Source organism: Plectrocnemia conspersa, unplaced genomic scaffold, assembly GCF_051122295.1.
Source record: "Plectrocnemia conspersa isolate PC_06_02 unplaced genomic scaffold, ASM5112229v1 ptg000009l, whole genome shotgun sequence".
Taxonomy (NCBI): domain Eukaryota; kingdom Metazoa; phylum Arthropoda; class Insecta; order Trichoptera; family Polycentropodidae; genus Plectrocnemia; species Plectrocnemia conspersa.
In genome coordinates, this window is record NW_028277173.1 from 22,041,788 (window position 1) to 22,063,019 (window position 21,232).

General features: G+C 29.6%; 1 protein-coding gene across 10 annotated transcripts in view; it reads right to left on the reverse strand.

Annotated features, from left to right (window-relative positions):
* Nucleotides 1-21,232, reverse strand: part of LOC148232254 (uncharacterized) — a 325,652-nt gene that overhangs the window by 44,617 nt on the left and 259,803 nt on the right. For all 10 annotated transcript variants that reach the window (XR_015810691.1, XM_088192429.1, XM_088192431.1 and 7 more), the window contains 2 exons: nt 15,137-15,280; nt 14,132-14,220 (listed from right to left, as the gene is read on the reverse strand). Coding sequence is in view for 9 of the 10 variants with exons in the window: in XM_088192429.1 (XP_088048555.1) it covers nt 14,132-14,220; nt 15,137-15,280 (233 nt within the window). In the remaining variant the exon portion in view is untranslated. The remainder of the gene's footprint in view (nt 1-14,131; nt 14,221-15,136; nt 15,281-21,232) is intronic.

Below are 21,232 nucleotides of genomic sequence, written 5' to 3' on the forward strand. Positions count from 1 at the left end.
ACAATTTAATGCACATTGATAAATCTCAATATAGAAAGATTTAAATTGCTTTAAAAAAAATAAAGCAATTAAGATTTGTGTTACATCAAAGCACAGTGAAAAAATAAGAAGCTTTGAGACGTGGAAACACTTTTATGCAAACATTATAAGGAAGAGTGGCGTAGCAATAAATATCTTAAATAATAAAAATTTATTACATCTACTAATTTGTGTATAATTTGTTATATTATCATAAATACTATTGGGTTATTTTTTTATTTTAAAGTGTGAAATATCTATTTTTGATGACACCAAATTGAAAAAAATAAAAAAAACATCTTGAACTGAGATAATTCTATTCATACTTAGATATAAAACGAGACATTTAAAAAAAATAAATACCTAAATATTTTTTAAAGAATTTAATAAAAAATAAAGGTATTTTAAATAAATATGTTGTTATGATTATTATGCAAATATTTTTTTTTAATTCGTAAATGTTTCCAGTTTGTCATGGAGTAACCATTTAAGGTTAAATAATAATATCAAATAACAGTTTTAATATTAGATTTATAAATAATTCAAGTATTTGTATAATTATAGTTTAGTGATCATCCGACTGAAAATGATCTAGCCGTTCTTTGTTACAATTTATTCGTAATTAACGCCAATTAATACGTCTCGCAAAATAATCCGCCCTCTGTTAAATTATCATGTAAACAACCCTCTTTAAATGTTATTAAATTACTGACATTGTGAAACGGTCCACCCTTGTCCGCAGCGACGTTTTTTGTTCCACAGTCCTTTTCATTTTCATACAAATACGACATTGTTTTACGTTGACGTTAAAAATAAAACTACTAAAATTATTTAATAAAAATTAGGCGAATGTACATAGTTCTCCAAATTTATTTTAATATCGATTTTACGCAGTTTCGCTTTACCGCGGGCAAGAAAATGCTGTTAAAGATTGTTAAAAGGACTAAGTTTTTAAAGCACAAAAGATTTTGGGAATCCATTATAGAGCCATACGCATTGCAATATATTTTGAAAGCTGTATTTAAAGCAAAATATAAAGAATATTATATGTACATTTAGCATGACTCAAGAATATTTTTTTCCTCTGGCCACACCGTTAATACGCAATTTCTTAATTAAACCAGCTAACAGATTAGCGATTCGTTTGTGACGGAGATCAAAGTAAAATTAATTACCGGCGGATTTAATTAAACGCATCCTCTTCAATTTATAATATTAAATTAAAACACACATTATATTAAAATATTTTTTCCTCTACTAATTCTCATCCACTCTATAGCTCAGTCAAAAAAATCCACCGTAGGTAGTTTTATCTTAACGGTCAGGATTTGAGTGGCCTGTGCCCGGTATTGTTATATGGGTCCATTAGCATTGTTACGAGAACTTTCCACGTTAAATGGGTTATCCTCCATTAATTTGACCGTCGTATTGTACCGGCGAGGCCGCTAAGGAAAAATGTAGGGATGTGAATAAATGTATATATATAAAAAAAGCACAGAAAAAGGGCAAAGTCTGCGCATTTTTATTATATGGAAGTAAAAAAATTAATCAGGGAAATTTGTTATTTATGGATCGCTGAGACGATGATATCGAATCAGGTGAATTTTTCAAGATATATTTCTACCGTATTTTTCCGTCACACAAAATGAAATATTATACATTGAGGTATTAAACTCATATTTGTTGTATTGAAAACTTCTGTTAATAATAAGCTTCTAGGGTGAAATCGATATTCATTTTTTCAAATACAATTTAGAGGCATGATTGGTATAAATAAAATATTATTATTGACATAAATGGATGCTGTGATGCCATGAAGTTACAAAAAGCTATTTTAATAAATTTTAGACAGGTACATATGTTCGACTTTGCGGAATTCAACGCAAGAATTGGGTTATTCAGAGGATACTTGAACACATAAATAAATCTACATGGGTAAAATTAGGCGGTTCTTGTGTTGGTCTTTATCTTTTTCCCCGCAGTAGATACGTTTTGCTGTTGACACGACAGAGCCCTTATCTCCAGCGAAACTTGGACAGGTGAGCGTAAAGGTTTTGTTCGGGGAAAGAGGATTCAAATGAGAAATACGTGTCGCAGGTTAGGCTCTTTGTATTCATCGAGATCACGCAAGGAGCTATATAAAAAGGTACAGAGGACCTCGTTGAAAACTTTTCGCTGTAAACTTTTTATTATACATCCCGCGGGAAGGAGCGATGATCAAGAGAGACCCAAATAAAAAATTGCGGTGAATTTTCAGAAAATTAGTGAAGCACGCAAACATTTTGGAAGGAGGGACTCAGCAGTTTGGAATTGCTCGGAATATGTCAGGCTGTCTCTTTGGAAGACCGCAGAGAGTAGGAAGGAACTTCGGTGTTCGTCTTTAAAACTTTAATTAGACAAGTACTCGGAACAGTTTCGGCCTTTGCCAAAGTCTCGGTAGACGGGCAGATGTCGTCACGAGATGTGTCGGAGATAAATGGAAGGGACTTTTGTTATGCATGTAAACATCAATCCTATACACACTATAAATCAAGCTACTTGATTAAACATATACAATTTTTAATTACACTGCAACATTTTTTTTTCATAATTATAAAATACATTTAGTTACAAATGTATAAGTCCAAATTATAATTTATCCGAACAAGTAAATTATAACTTAAGCTTCGATACATGTTTAAGCCAAGTTTTAAACTCTTGTTTAAAATACACAAAAGTGTAAAGTACTGTGTTCTTTAAGTTATGTATAAATAGTTTACTTAAGTCAGCTACTTGCGATGCGTAATTATTTGAAATATTTTGCAGTGACTTGATAGCAATTATTTTAAAATTCTATAAGTATTTCTTCTGAAAAGTGTATATTTTATTAACTCTGATTTTATTAATTAACAGCGCTGTCACACTTATTTTAGTTTGCGAGCCAAAAATTATTTTGTTGTTAGGAGCTAAAAAAAGGTACCCCATGTCTGGAAAAACGAATGAAAATGTCTGTGGTTTCCTTTTTTTTAGCATATTTTTTTCAAATTATATTTAAAAAATATGAAATGGTTCGCGGGCTGCAAAAAAAGGTTTGCGGACTGTCAGTTGGTAAGCGCTGCTTCAAATCGTACATCATTTCGTAAATAATACTAATATTTTGAAGACATTTTACTACCACAATTTTTACCTTTTCTACCAAATAAATCAAGTATTATAAATTTTAACCCAAAAATTCAGATTTGAGTTTAAAATGTTTAGCGTATCATAGTATATTGAAATCGATTTTAAAAAAGCAACTAAAATGATTTTTCAATTGACCTTTTAAACTAACGATATTCTAAAAACTTTAGAGTTTAAATTTTGTAATAAAATGTAGACTCTATACTATAAGCACAAAAAATTGCAAGGTATTTTTACACAAATGGCCCGTAAAAATATATTTTGTGGTAAGTAATCTTAATTTGATTTAATTTTTAGAATCATCTCTTTATTGATAGATAGTCAATTATATGCAAAGAAATTTTCAATATCTAGAGTACGAGCTAAAACTATAAGATAAACTTAAATGACATAGTTAATAACAAACTACATAAAAAAATATTTTATCTTAATGTTAATTGGGTAGACATTTAATTAACTGTACAATCTGAATTGGAAACTTTTATTCTGACTATAAATTAAACTTATATTTTAGTATAAATACGCAAAGACATAATTTGACCTAATGACGAAAACCATAATTTATAATATTATTAAAAAATTACACTAATAGTTCAGATCAAAAACATATTCTTATTCTTGCTACACAGATAATTTATTTTAGTTTTATAGAGCTCATTAATTGATCTAACCTTTTTTTTTAAATTGGATCATTTAACGGAAGAATTAAATTTATCGAAAAGCTATTAGTCAAATTTACAGATTAAATAAATTATATTTAAAAAAACCCAATAACAAAGCCAATTTTATAATATGATATACGACGACGGGTTAAACGCATAGGACACCACCGTGAGAACACCTTTTTGTAGATTAAATTAATGTACCTGCCATAAAGTATTTGTCGAAAACGCATTATAAAATGCTTCATTGTTATTCTTATCTGCTAAGGAAGTTTGTTTTAGAAAACTACACAACTCCTATTATGTAATTTGACGCCCTTCGCTTCCTCAGTGACTTTTTACTGACATTTACATTTGAACATCCACTTCAAAGCATTAAGTTTATACGAACTCATTTAGTTCGTATAAACTTGAACCAAAGAGAGCATACAACCCATTTCAGACAATCTAGTTCGCAGAAGCCGCTGCTTCTCTCTTCGCATCTCATAGTTCAGCTCGCTTTGAATATGCCTGGCGTCCAAAACATACATATGCAAAATATATGTAATTATCTTAATTAATGCAGAAAAATAAAAATAAAAATAAATACCACTGACACAAGGGCTAGAATAGTTTAATTCACAGTCACTCTACATAGCATTTAGTATGTATATTGTCATTTGTTGTCTAAATAAATGATCTCAAGAAATCTTTGCAAATAAAAAAATTATATTGCAAATAAAACAACTATATAAGTAGTATCGACTTATGAACACTATATTGTTTTATAAATATATACATATAAGAATACAAAAATAGTTTTTAAAATATTTTTATATTATTATTCAATTTCATTAGGCACCCTTAATCTATAATTGAAATTTAGTTCATGTAACACTTTGTCGCAGATGTCAAAATGTAGATTTCAGAGGATAATGGAAGGTCGGAGTGGCACTGCATAAACTGTGCTTATTGAGACGGAAAATTTGTAAGAGGAACGAAGGACATTTCCGTATATTGCTACGATTCCGGGATAATAGCATCATCGTCGCACCGAGTGTTTAAGAGTACATTGGAGTGAGGGATTCGATTATCCATTCTCAACTACATAGGTTGCATATTAGACACCTGTCTTGTCTTACGCGTTGTTCTGTAGTGTATCGGTCGGGATAATGGGTTTTGGACATTTATAGAGGCCGAGCAGATGTCGTTTTGACGTTGAACTCGAAATTTAATAAGCATACCGACATACTCAAACAAACTCTCTATGTATAACATGTATATTCATATTGTATCTGTACATACATTTTAATGATATAAGTTATGAATGCGCGTTAAAGTCAAAAGGAAACGACGAAACGAGGGTAACTTTTTCATTGAAATCTATTCGGCTATTGGAAAGTTTATATTTATTCGTCCGAAAAAACGATATCCGACGGACGAAAGGGTTCCAAACCAACAGAGATTTGCCCTTTTGCCTTTTTCGCAAAAGCAAATCAGCGTACCTTTCTAATGGAATGGTCCTGTCCACCGCTTTTTTTTCTCTCTGAAGAAACTTTCTAAAATATTGCTCACCAAATGAAATTTGAATGTTTGTACCTACATATTAATACATTAACATATTAATGCTACTGTATTAAAAAATATTTGTTATACGATATTGATATATTATATTTTGACAAATATTTTTGCTTGTAATAATACATATTTGTAGTACGTACCTCCAAAGTATCAATTAGCAAATTCTGGGAAATATTCTACAATAAAATATTTATAAACAATTTCAGAGCCATGCAAAAATTTAGATAATCCTATGATTACCGCATTTTTTAGAATTGCTACTAAATACTAAATAAAAATGTATCGAGTTCTTTTTTAGAAATTTAATATTTCGGCAATTAAAGAGTTATAGCACTTATCATTTCACATAATATCACCACATTTAAAATGTATGGCGTGATTTTCAATATTATATATATATACAAAATATAAAGCTAAAAATATTCACTTTAGCCCAGTGAAAATATGAGAGTAGTCGGACAGGTGCCGTCCCCATCTCGATAACACTTTGTCCATTTAATGGTATGTTTGTCTTTCGACGAAGACAAATCGCACGTAGGGAGGCGGTGGACAGAGGTTGGAAAAAAATCGCTGTCATTACTCAACCGACCGTGCAAAATCGCATTTGTGTACGCCAAATACTGCCGAAAACAAATCAAAGAAAACAACGAAACGAATATAATCGACTTTGGTTGGCCATTATTATTAACCGGTCGAACGTGAAACGATCGAGTGGAAGATCTTCACCCACTCTCCGTCGGCTAATGCTCTTTTATTTTCTTTCCGCTCGTCTGCCATTATTTGTATCTTTGTTGCCGCTACAAATAAGTCTGGAGTATATTCAAGAGTCTTTACTCTTACAAGAGCATTTGATAATAATCGATATGCGATTACGTGCTTCTTTTGTGAAACGTAAGCTGATGAAATTTAAATTATTTTTACAAAAATAGAAAACAACAAAAAACTTTACGATACATTATATACAAATCATAAGTTTCAAAAGTAGCCGGATTGACATGTTCAAACACGTGTAAAACCCACGCTTTGGCAATATCATTAATTTAATTTATATATTCCGTATCTCTCTTGGTAACCAACTGAATAGATCAGTAAGTGATAGACACGTTCAAAAAATTTCAGAAGAAAGCCTTAAATAAGTCACTGTCATGTGGTTGAATGTTCATTATAATTTTTAGTTTGTTTTCCGAACTACGACTATAATGACAACTTTTATTTAACCACCAATATTGATTTACTTTTTCGTTTCAAGTAGCATTTAATAAATATACATCTTTCTTTAATTAATTAATCTATCTATTCCAGGACTTTTTTTTAATTTTAAAGTTTTTAATAACATATTATACGAATTAAATCCTTATCTACCGCGGATACTTACTTCGTTTTTAAAATTAATGCGTTGCGTTTTGCGGTTTTCTAATGTCCATACAAATTTTCCTAAGAGCCATTATTTCATCGTTATATTTGAATCCCTATTGGTCCATGTACTCAGATAATGTGTTAAGAGAAGTGAGTGCCGTATTTTGATGCTATTTATAATTTCTTCTTTTTCATTTTCATCCTCTGTTGCCTGATATTGGAAACGACATCTGCACCACTCACGAATCACACAAGTCATAAGCTAACCACTTCTTAATGTTTTATTCATTGACGTTTTCAAAGTCTTGTGTTTTATATTAGTTCAAAGTTTTTCTAATATAAATCTATCTATTTTTGTTAGAAACATTTTGAAGATGTCGTTTCATAAAGTAACATCAAAATGGTTTAATTAATGATGTAATACTAGGTGATTTTTTCAGAGGTGTTTTTAAAAAAAACTGTGACACAAAACCACATTAAAAATGAATTTTTTAAAAGTTGTGTCTTATCTCAAACTTAGTCTTATAATTTTATACATTTTTACTACATGACATTTAGTTTCTAATATTTTTATTTTATTTTATTACCAAATACCATTTTTACCATTTAAAGAAATTTTAATACAAATATGAATGTTATAAAATTACATAAATAATTTTGAGATAAGGCACAACGATATAAGCACGTCGATGAATAAAACATTAGGAGTGATTAGCATATAATTTGTGTGATCCGTAAGTGGTACAGATTTCATTTCCAATATCTGTCAAGTAGAATAGAAAGAGAATGAACTAACTTTTCTTGACACGTTGACCAATGGGGATTCAAATATAACGATATATTAGGTTTTAGGAAAATTTGTATTGACATTAGAGAATTTCTATAAAAAATCATATATTATATAAGTAAGTATTGAAATATTTGTCTGATTAAAAAACATTTAATTAGATTTTGAAACGAATTAATATCAAATAAATAGTTGGGATTCCGTTCCGACAGCTCTCCATCGACAGTAGGTATACCCTATTTTTTGTTTATTTTAATATAAATTCTGTTTTTATTTTTTTGATTTGCGCAAGTGACAATGTGCAATTATGTCGGCGCGAAAATGTTAGGCGCGATTATGAGGTCGCGCTTATGTCGAAGCGTTTTTGTCCGGGTATTTATTTCTGGGAATTCAAAGATGTTTTGCTGTTTTAAAAAATGACCCGGGACTCGAGACTTTCCGATTCAAATTTTATTTAATATATCATACATCTATTTTTTGTTAAGTAAAATCTATATAGTCTAAAACAACCCATGCCCGGTTTGTGTACAAGCAGATAGTTAAAGGATCGGCAAAATGACTCAGTTGTCCTTGTCACGTCGCGTCGGAAACGATAAATAAAAAATCTTTCACATTTACCTATCAACGAAAAATATTGTGACGGAAACAGATAATGATTTATTTTAACGAGGGATTGTGTCGTCTTTGCAATAAAATCTTTCATCGTTATTTGTAAAATATCACTTCAACGAAAAAAAATGCAAGAGAGAAATAAGTATTTACACACGATACTTTTCGGCATGTAACTACAAATGCTATAGTACATTATATAAATACAAATGGTTAACGAAATTATTTATGTATAAATTAAAAAGGGAGCGCTGCCATTAAGAATAAATTGATTAATGAGTACGCAATCTCTAATTTAATTTTCCAATTTGCAAATCAGCCGAATAACCAACAATGCGTGATGTGGGATCGCCAACCTCGTGCTCGACGTAATATGGTCGCAACTGAATTATATAATAATTTAATACGCGCACTGTTTTTGTGGAATATGTGTTTCCATATTAGAATATGTATTTCCATATTCAATTCCACTTTGTACATTATGCAATACGGTTGCCTTTAATAAATTTCTGATAATTTGGACCACATTATATATAGCTCTCTCCAATGGCGGTCGGATGTAAACCATACAAGCGTTTGACACAACACGAATTAAACTTCAATCAAAATCAGTACAGAGTGAAGCAAATTGTGAATGTCTGCTTGTATGTATGTGTACCATGATATTTTGCATGCTAGGGTTATATGTAATTTGCAGCAAATTGTGTCTGTTAATAACGCACGGCTTACATGACAAGGCTTCGGGCTCTTTGTGTACCGATAGTATAATTTCACAATACACTTGATCCGCATAACGTATGGATTAAATAAAACCTCACTGGTAATATATAATACAATACAACAAATCTTTAAATACTTCTAGTGATAAAATATCGCATTGTATATGCAATAATAATGCTTGGAAATATAGAAAATGTAAAACATATTGTGGAATTCAAAGATACTTATTTTTTGTCAATATTTACAGTATAGAATTTTCATTCAAAGCTTTACAGTGTATGAAAATATCGCAATACTTTGCTTTGAATATTGGTATGTTAAAAAACAAGCATATAACTGTTTATTGGTGACCGAAGGGATGTGATTTTGCTGGTAAATAGAAGCCAGAAAAAATGATACCAATTTATTTTATAGTTATACTTGACCGCATTAATAATATTATATTAAAATGCAATCTTGAAGACCTGTTTCGATGTCGAAACCCTTTTCTTGATGTGACAAATTGTTTGATTGTTCGAGACATCTTTTGCGAATCGCAGATGAGGATGTTTACGAACCAATTGCATGGCTTCTTAAACACATTTCAAAAGACATGTTTACGCCTCACACTTCCAGGTATCCAAGGAGTCCGAAGAATATTGGTGATAGACGCAAAGTCGAACGGATTGTTTCTGGAGCGCGTCTTGTTTTTATTGGAGGTGATGATCGCGCTTCTTTGTCAAATTAATGTAAGCATTCCATGCAAGATTTTCTTTGTTGACGATAATCTTTTGTGGTACGGAAATTTCTCTTTCGTTATATGATGTCTAGCTTAATTTTCGTAACAGGGTTGATAATTTTGTGGTGTGGTTTTCGTTGTTCAAGTGGTCGTTGACGTGTCCTTTTATTTGTGATTATTGGCGCGGGTAGTTGAAGTCCTCTACATTATTATTACCAAGTTCTTTGCTTTATTTATTGTATTACACATAAGTATTTGGTCATTCACAATTATGATTTATTAAAACTGTTAATACTCTTACATTAAAATTTTCTCTTTTACTAGTGGCAAGTCGTTGGTAAGATTTAGTCTAGTTTATATTTTTCTGTTTGCAGTTGTATGTTAACATGAATTACACTTTAATCATAGGTTAACTACAGGCGTATTAAACATGTACAATACAATATATAACACGGTACAAGCATAACTATAACATTAAATTAACAAAACCTTGATACTATGAGCCCAAAATGCTAAATTATAAACGACTTTGGATTTAACAAAACGCGTCAATATAATTTTGCATTGCAAGCTCATAGTATTAAGCTTATTTTTTAAAAACAAACAAACCTTAAAGAACAATAGACTTTCTTAGCAATTAAAACTATTTTAGATTTAAAAAAAAATTCTTTCACAATTTAGAAATACTAGTAAATATCTTTATAAATCAAAGTAATATCTTTTATCATAATTTTGATATTATATTATGAATTACTAATATGCAATTTCAATACAAATATATTTTATTTATTGCCATTAGTTTATTATATTCTGGGAACAGAATTCTGATCTGCTTAATTCTGAAAATTCACTACATTGTCAATAGTATTAATGAATTATCATTTGATAATTTTAAGTACTAGAAAATAAACGATGTTATATTATCACTCAAAAAATAGCACTAACAATTGGTTTTTTGCTCCAGAGCACGCTCTACGTGCGATTATTATAAAATAAAATAAAATTTTAAATTTTCTTTAAGAATTTGCAATCTGGCTTTTGAACGAAATATCTGTAGATAAAGTACATCTATGTTTCGTATTGAAATTCAACAACTCTTAATTAATTTAATTCTTTGTATCAAATTTAATCAAGACTAGTGTGGCTAGCCAAATTGCGAGTGATTCAGACCGACACCGCTGATGTCGAAAGAAAGGCAGTCAAGTAGCTTTTCCATGTCAATCGTTATATTTAAGTCCAATCCGACCGCCTTTTAAGAGTAATCAGAAGCTAGATCGTGCTTCAAGATCACTGAAGATTTAACAAAACAGAGCCACAACGCGAATAATTTATTCTCAGAATCTGTACGGATGAAATATTAAAAATTGTTATGTAATAATATAATACTTTATAATTTGAACTTTAATTTACGTGTAGTAAAAACATATATATTATAAAAAGTTTGTTAGAGAAATAACAAACAAGAGTAAACAATTTTTTAATTGCTTTATAATTTGGCCTTGACTTTTACTTTGGCAAAAATAATGTATTTCAATATTTTATTTATCTAATTTTGTAAGTCAATATAAATTTATTATTAGAAAACAATACAAAACTTTAAGTATATAATAGTTTAATAGTTTTTTTTTGTTATTAAATAAAATTACTTTTTAATTTAATTACATTTTATCTTTTCTAAAGAAACAAGTAATCTTTGTCTTAGTTGTTGTATTATATAAAATTAAAATTAAAATGAAAAACTCTAACATATATATTTATAAGAATTAAAGTATAACTCAAGATTAATTCAAATGTACATAAGATAAATCGGTTAAATTTCGAGATTACCGCTGTGCTAAGAAAGAGGCGATTTAATCCTTTGTCCTAAGATATTTCAGAATAAATGGGAGCACGACCTTTATGCTGTATTACACTTTGCGCTGGCCATGGTTTTGTTAGCGTTATATATTGTATAATATTTTTTGACGAATATAAAAGGGGACGTAAATCTGATTACTTCACAGAGAGATTAACGTCCTTTGTCGGCGAGAAGAAATTTCCAGTCTCGCGTTTTTCGATAAACTGGACAACTGGATTGCGCAAAGTTGTATAACGTAACAAAAAAAGAAACTCACTCGTATAAATCTAATAAGAAATGGTATTTTTTTTAATAACGTACCACAGTTGCTTAAAAACATACACTGACAGTTAAGCTCTCGAGAGCCTTCGCCGCGAAACCAGTAAATCAAAATGAAAAGCATGATTATTTTAACATCCCCCGGGTGGGCTTTTAGCTTTTGATTATGATCATATAACGGGGCGGGTGTGGTACTATAAATTTTATATAATTGAAGATTATGTATTGTCCGAAAATAACATTTTAATCGACGATATTCAAACGAAGAGCGCAGGGAGTCAGATAATTAAAATAACAGTCGCGATATTTAGAGAGCAAGTTAGTTTTCCAACTTGAAGACCAAGTTGAAATATTTTTGATTTGTGGTCAGTTTTTCGAGCCAGCACTGAGGGTAATAAAAACGAACGACTTCAGAGAGCGCCATGCAAACGATGGGAAATGAGGTTGTAAATTTTCAGCGATCGGAAAAGCGGACCCGTGTAAGTGGTATGAAAAATTTATGATCACGGCAAAATTCGCTCTAATTGAATGATGGAGAAAATTAGAGACCTTTATTAGCTATCACTCATATGATGAATAATTTTACACAACATACATATATTTTAATAAAATATATAAATGTGATTTCTAAACATTATCATGTGTAAATATAAAATAATCTAGATTTTAAACATTACAGGGTACATTTTAAGAAGTTTTTTTACTCATGGATGAGCGAATAAAGCGTATAATATATATTTGTATATTTATTAAACTATTCCCTAAAAAAATTACTTATCAGTGGTTCTTCAAATTTCTGTAAAGTAATTTTTTTTTAGTTTTTATAAATTTAGAAGTAGTGTATTTATATTTGAGTGACTACTGGTGCTATTTTTCAATCAGATCTGAAGGCCATTCTTAAAAGAAAGTATTGAATAATTTAATGAATTAAATATTTTCTCTATTATTACATAGATCAAAGATATGGTAGTCAGTAAAGAAGAAAATGGTACACAAATGCATCATTGAAAAGCCAACATATTATGCAGGACCAACTTGGGTGTATGAATAAATAACAATGTAACTTCAGATGAAGGATCCGACTGAGGAGTGTGATGGGTAGATGTTGTATGCATGAATATGTTGCAGCCGTCTTTCTTTACAGCCTCAGATAGATATTTGTATTATTATTAGTAATACAAAACAGTATCTTTCCTCTCGTGAATATAATTATTACTGCAGTCTGAAGCACGACTTTTACTAATTTATAACTCTTTTCTGTGATTCATTGAGCAATTCAAAACATTGAAACAATCAGTATTTTTAATTTAAATTTTGAGAATAATTAGAAAAATTAGTCTTTTAATTAATTTAGTTAACTTTTTCTTAATTTTTACTTTACAGCTCAAGAAGCTAAATATAAAATATGTTGGTATATTTTTAATTTTTAATATAAAAGTAAGACTCAAACATTTTAAAAAAGAAACTGATAATATAACCATTAGTTAAATCTTATAACAACTGGATAAGTCATTTTAAAGTATTTAATAATTGAATACAACAATCCAGATTTTACCATAAATAAAATTAAATAGAGAGTTGTAATTTAGTTGCTCTTGAAATATTATTTTAGTTCCTTAAATGTTAGTTGCCTGAGAAAATTATTCAGATCAAAAGTCATAAACTCATTGAACATTAACTTCTTTGGAAGATGAAAGTCAAATTATAATTTTTGTTAATGCAGTCATAAAGATTAATATCTACAAAGTAGAAAAATTAATACAAAAATATATCCTGCAAATATCATAAAGGAATATTTTCTTAAGAATCTGAAGATTTTATAAGTACAGCATTTAATGACAAAAGTCTAGAATTATTACGCTAGTTTGAAATAATTTGAGAGCCAAATTAAGCAGATGTGGACGACTCTTTGTTAAAAATTGTTATTGACAACAAAAAAATATATCATCATTATGAAACTGGGCTTAAGTAAGAATCATAGTGCCACAAAGAGTGTCACAATTTTTTAGGATCTGTGGAATATCCTTCTTATCGATGCAACTAAAAAAAGCTATTAAAGAAATAAGCCACAAAAAGTTTGTTATGATTTTTTATGATAACGCACAATTTTGCAAAAGATAAAAAAAATGTTTGTGTGATATCACGCAGGTTTTAAAATTTTCACTAGATCAAATTTCCATACTAAATAATCCTAACGTGTTAAGAAATTAGGAGATGGCAAAAAATATATGCAACTATTTTTCACTAAACGAAAACTTCTCGGGATTCATCGCGATTGGAATTTACTGGTTGATCCAGCAACTTCATACATTTCTATATTTCGACTGTGATATTTATATTTAGAGACATAAAAAGAGTATTAAATAAGAAGTAATTTGTTTAATTCACCTCTTTTTAAAACTAATTATAAAAATAAAAATAACTACCTGACACTGTTGTGGCCCTTGTCGACTTGGAGATGTAGCTTTTGATCGAAGTCTTCTGGATGCGAATCTACTATTTGCTGAACCGTCTCCTGAAATAAAGAATATAAACAAACGTAACTAAATAGCATAAAATTAATTTTGCTATTTGGAAGAATATTTAATTTTGCTAAAATTAAAGTTGTCAGTTTCACACTTTTCTGTCAGAAACTTTTATGCTAATTTTTTACTTCAATTTTCTATGTAGTACTTATTATTTAATGTTGTGTTGCAAACATTCATCACACATACATACACAAACTGTTAGTGAGCTTTGTCTAAAATTATGAATTGTTCTACATTTATTTCATCATTAAGAAATATCATCTACTAAGACAAAAAAAGTAGATTTATAGCTGTGTAAATTCTTCGCACATTGGGCGCAATCGCAAGAGTTCTATGATGTTAGGGCTGTTAAGAAGGTAGTAGAAAAATAAAGTTTTGTATATCAACAACAAAAAATAAACACTTGTAGCAAAAATATATTTTTAATATAAACAGAAAATAATTTTAATTCTGGGCAAAAGATGTTCATAGACCAAACCCTTTTATTGTAAATATATAGCATACTATAATCCTAGCTCCAAAATATCAAGATAATCAATTTATAAACAACTCCATGATAATCTCTTTACACAAGTATACGTTTTAACAACGTGTGTGAATTCTCATAAACCATAATTGGCACATGCTGCGGTCATGAATTTACTGTAATACAATATCACCTCACGAATTCAGCGAATTTATTACAACTTGATTAAACATTGAAACATACTCCTGTCCTGTTTAAAGTCTCAATTGTTGAACAAGCGCAATTCTGGTTGGAAACAACCACCGGATAGAGAGATGATACAAACAAGATCCGAACTGAGCATTCATGTTTTAATTGCATGTTTCTGAATACGGCACGAGTTTGCACAAGTTTACACCGACTGTGCTGTTTCGAATTAGCATCGGAGCGTTAATTACCTAGATCCTGTTCATTTTGACCAGGACTATTGGACGTGTCTGAAGCGTGAAAGGCGTCCGATGGTAACTGTGGCGACAGGTCCATGTCATGACAGGAGGAAGAGTCCAACAAGTCGAAGGTAGCAGTGGTCGACTCCCCAGCGCCTGAAACAATAATAAAAATGATTTTGTAATTTATAAATATATCGCATTTGTGATGCTTTAATATATTTTATCAGTGATTTTTTAAATAACTGTGTGTCATTATAGTAATAGGAAGACGATTTATATTAAGATCTATATCAAACGTTTCTGTTATATTTAAATGTAGTAAATATATGTAGTAACCAGCCATTCTTTTAATTTAATACCAAATTAATTTATAAAATATTTATAGTTCTTAAATATGTAATTTTTGCATGACCTTCGTATCCTTAGTTTGTTGCTCTTAAATAAATATACCTCATGAGTGTATACATGTTCTACATTCGGAAGCTTTCAGGCGGAAAAGGTTAACGGGTATTGGAAACAGCGCGGATGAAGCGGTAAAAGTCTAGGGTCAGAGTAGGGTTGATCTGCGTTAATAAGTTGAGACACCATCTGTCGCATGGGGTAACTTTACATCCAGCCAATTAAACCTATTCCATCAGCAGTGAGATAATGCTCGTGGGGTGGTAGGGAAACTGGGTCATAGTAGGGTTGATGTGTATTTATGTGTACGTATATTATACGCCGTGCGGTGGCACAGGGTCGTTATAAGAGGGTGGCTGATCGAAGAGGATTTGGACCAATAAAATTGGGTTAAAATAAAAGAGATGAGTATTCGCCAAATATACATAATTTAGCGTAAAATTTACGTTTGTTGCTCATGCAGTGAAACAAATTTGTTTTCAGTCCGGCGCTTCTACAATCCAAAACTCCATTAAAACTTTTTTATTGTTTGTTATCTTTTCTAGAAATGCATATTCTTCGCAATAAAAAACAAACAGTATCAACTATATTAGTCTAGATATATTTTTAAAAAATATCAACTTATATTTTTTCGATATAATTAACAGCTTACACCAGAAAGAGCAATTATTTACATTTTGAATCGTCAATCGAGATCAGGAGTGCCATGAAAAAATAATTGTAAAGGGCTAATTAAAATCATGTTCTTTGTAGTCAAAAATAAAATATAAGGGCTCTGAAAATTGTCTACGATCTTTTATTGTTATAAAAATCAAACGTTGAATAAATTCAAAAGCAGAAGGTAAAACTTATGAGACTTGAAAGGTAAAAGAGTTTTGCAAGGTAAGCTCATTTCTCTTTGTGGACTTATATAACAAATTGAAATAGTGTAACATATTTTAGCTACAATTAACAACTAAAATTATATTACTAAGTGAATTTTTATTAAGATTTTATTTTTTACTATAGTCGGAATATATGCTTATGATGCGTTTCTAGTAGTGTTGAGCTGATAATTGTTGATTAAGATTAAAGATTGGTTTAACTACCAAAATTTCCGTAGCAATCGAGAGAGTACGGTGGTTAATGTTAGAAGATCGCAGAATAATAGATGGATTAAGATTGGAATGGGAGTTTTGTTTGTTCCAGTAAAATTGATGATGCGCCCTTTTGCGGCAAATTCGACCCGAGATTTCTCTCATGACCAGAGGGAAATCTGTCTGAAAATCCATTTGACAGCTTCGGTAGTCCCCTACTCTCCAGATATGTTTTTGTGCAATTTTCCAGACTGAAAATGACATTTAAAGGGATGAGGTTTCAGAAGATGGAAGTTAGCAATACAAACTCTCTAAGACTAATTAGATTTTGAACTAAATAAGTACGCATTTTTTCTAGCTTACGATAGATACATTTTTATATTGAAAAGTATTTATATATGACAACAATATATGTTTTTATTATAATAAAAATAGTATGATTCAACTACAACGTAACTTATTCACCACAACAAAAATAAGTCAATGCTTTGAAGCATCTGTATATATTTTTAGTACTGTATTTAAAGACATAATATTAACTAATATATAAAATTACACATATTTGTTAAATCTATTTTCAATAGTTTTAATTAGTATTGAAAAATAACTAGAGGTGATATAAACTCGAGTGTTAAGTACAATACATTTTATAACTTAATTAGGACAAATAATAAGTTGAATATATTTAATTTAATTTAATGTATAAAAATGTAAAGCTATTAAGCTTTTAGATAAAATAATAAATACATATGAGTATTGTCCAAGTGATATAGTAAATGACTGAAGCTTAAAATAATAAAGTGTGAATGCGTCACATTTTCGTTCGCGTCATTCTACTGCTAAATGCGTTAACTTTGGCCGTTTTTTAATTTTTAATAAATGGTCTTCGTCGCCAAATTATACATTTATAAACTTCATAATATATTGTATTATGAAAAAATGGCTTCGCATATTTAAGAGTCGACCATCGCAAAGGGAGCTTTTCGTCTCTCGTATTTGCATGGAAAGCGGATCGTTGGAAAAGTGCCTCGGGGCTGGAAAATTTCGGCGGCGCTTAAACTTCGACTCGGTAAAAACTTAACCCACCAGACGGAAGGCTTTTGTTGAAGTCATAAATTAGCAAACGTCCTACGGCGCTCTGAAAAGGGAGCACGCTGTGCAAAAATGCACCGCCATTTGCGGCATTAATCACCGGTGTTGCTTCGTAAATCAACCGTGCGTGTACACCTTAAGGAAAAACGGAGGGAACAGATACCTGGTTAAAAAAAATATGTAGATAATTTTATGATTTACTTGGCTTGTAACAAATTACGAAATACCGGTATTTATTATCAAATCTATTTCTTCTATAATAATTGTAAAATATTAGCAAAAATAGTTTAGTAACGCAGAATCATTTCCTGATATATTTTAATCCTTGTTATTGCCTACCTGGAATGTCTTTATATAATTTTCCAAGAACGGATAAAACAACATGGATTTGTAATGTCGACTTCAATTTGTGGATTTACTGAGAATCACATTTTATTTCCAGGCGTGCCTAATATGAAAAAATAGTACATCAGCTATGCGAAACCCATTCAAGATAAGTGATCTTCATCTACATCCCCGCCTACTGATAAAGAAATATAAGCAGCGTTTTGATAAGAAATGTACTTTCCAAAGGTAAATAATAATTTATTTTTGCTTAGGTTTTAACTAAAGGTCAAATTTTTTCGTCTTTAAAAAATATACATATACAAAAATATAAAATACAATTATGTTAAAAATATATTATATTGTATAATAATTTAATTAAAAAACTATTTCGCAAATGCTCATTTTTATTGTAAAATAAAATATGTACATTAATATAAAAGTCACTAACTGATAAAAGTTTGTTTTTTAGTGATATTAATATTATTATTCCGTATATTTTCACAAATATAAATGTCTCATTATGTAAAGTAAACTTGAAATATATATTTGTATAAAATTGATGTGATTATCTTTAATATTGTATATATATATATATATATATATATATATATATATATATATATATATATATATATATATATATATATATATATATTTTGCATGTATCTAATGTTTTATATAACATATTATAATATTGTTTATTATTAAGTATTTTTTTTTTAATTAAGGTTTTAACATGCTGTCATTATTAACACCTTAGTACATATTTTGTTATATCACAAATAAAAATCGAACGGGAAATTATGATATCAAGAATAGTTCTGGCTGCAGAAATGGAAGCAAATCATAGCAAAAATTTGTATCAGCTGGTAGAGAAATTTAACCAGTTCAATTTAATAGTACATAGACGCATAAAGAAGATTGGGAAAGATTTGGGACAAGGTGTATGGGTTTTCCATAAATGGAACGAAGAAAATATGTCAATGTGTAACTGCATATCTCAATAGCTTCTTGATCATGAAGTTTGATAACCAAAGATGATAAATGGGTATTGTACGACAACAGTCATCGTAAAAGACAGTGGTTATTAAAGGTGAAGTAACAAAACCTGACTTGAAGCCTTGGCTCACTATTGTGCATTACGAAACTTTTAAATAGTTTGCACATTTTTTTTAAAAGAAGATCTGTACTTGTCAATAGAAATCAAATAGCTGTACAACATGACAATGCGCGTATTTATGTAACGAAAAATCAAGTAGCTTGACAAGAAGGTTTTTATCTTATTCACCTTATTCTTTAGACCTTGCTACCATTTATTTTAATCGATGCAAAAAATCCTAAATGAAAAAAAATTAAAATGCAAACTATATTAAAAATGAGCTATCGGACTATTTTAAAGCAAAGCCAATAGTAATAGAATTTAAAAAAACGAGGGGTGAGAGAAGGTTATATAGCAGAAAGAAATTATATTTTAGCGTATTATAAAAAAAAATTTGCTTCATTAAAAATATTATTAATTATATATCTCACTATATAAAATAGCTAAAGAAAATAAAAAAAAAAAATTATTTGTTTTTTTTTAATTTACTGTACATTTCTAACGGATTAAGATTTTCGTAAATTAAGGAATTAGTGCAGTAAACGTTGAAGTAAAATTTGGGAAAAAAAATCAGATTATTAATATTTATTTGAGTGCCACTCAATTATTTTTTACATAAATTGGCTCATTAAAAAGCTTTGTAAAAAATAATTATTAGTATTGAAAAAAATTATTTTCACAATATATTTAATAAGAAATAAACTGTCTTTATAATTACTATATCCATGGTGGACGTGAATAAGTTGACAACTCTAGATGTATGAAATTTAAAATAAATAGTTATCGCGATCAAAACTGTGTCGATGCTATAAATAAAAATTATATGAACTTTGTTTTTTTTTCTAATTTATTGAAATATATATAAAATATTTTCAATACCTAATATGTACGACTTGATTTAATTTTAATTATTCGTTACGATTTTTATCCGTGAGATTAGGAAAATCCAGGTGATAATCTATGTTGTTTGATCAAAATTATAATTATATTTTAATCACAAATTTCGATCTCTCAGACATGATAGAAATTGAAAAATGCTAATGTCCATGTAGGATTTGCAATCCAGGTCTTTCAGTTGGTTATCGTCTATCATGCTGGTTAAATTTACAGGTGAATAAAAATTATGAAAACTTTGATTTTATAATACGTTTATTTATATAACTTACAAATTTATAGCTTACTATATGTCATCTAAGATATCATTAAATAAAAACTATATCATCAAATATATAAACTCAAAAGCAATAGACATATTTTGCACAAAATGTTGTACTTTGAAATTGTTGATCTGATAAATATATCATATTTTTGACTTATTTTAGATTTGTCCTTATTACATTTATTGCTTAAACTCAATTCTTTGATATTTATAATTTTAAGTTCTAAAACAACGAAAAGAGCGACTTTATTTAAGTGTGCTTTAAAAGTGCTTTGTATCAAAACGACGAACAACTTGAGCAAACATTTCCGAGAATTCGTCTTTATATGCACTTAAACTTATAGCACGGAGTAGGTTTCTATCGTCGTTATTGATGATTTAAAATTAAATGAAAACTAGTCTGTGGTAGCTGTATAGTGTACGCAAACTTAAAGTATCGATTTCTTCGCATTAAAATTTTCTGGAAGCTTTAAAATAGAACTGTCTTTCAGAAGCAAATTCAATCGAAGATATTAATTATTGTCGGAAAACGGGTGGTGGTAACGGTGGTGGTTCGGTGTAGAAACCACCCCAATATTTTCCATTGGATAAGGCGGATTGAAAAGTTGGCCTTGTTCTGGATGAAAAAGAATGAGGGGAAAAAACGGAAAAGTTTCGCAAAGAGTTCTCGCCGCGATCTCACAGAGAACAGGGCCATTATTTTTTGCAGCTAAAACATTTCACTTCTTCTTTAATTATCATTAATTTTCTTTTGAATATCATCTTCCGCAAAGTTTCTTTACGAGTGTGTACTCGCTGAGGGAAAGACGTACACAAGTTTACGTAGATATTGAGACAGGGAACTAGTTGGAGCGTAACTGGATAGGACGAAATATACTTTGATAAGAATATTAAAAAAGCAAACAACCATAGACGAATATGTGGAGTTGCAACTAAGGATTCTATAGGGGCAG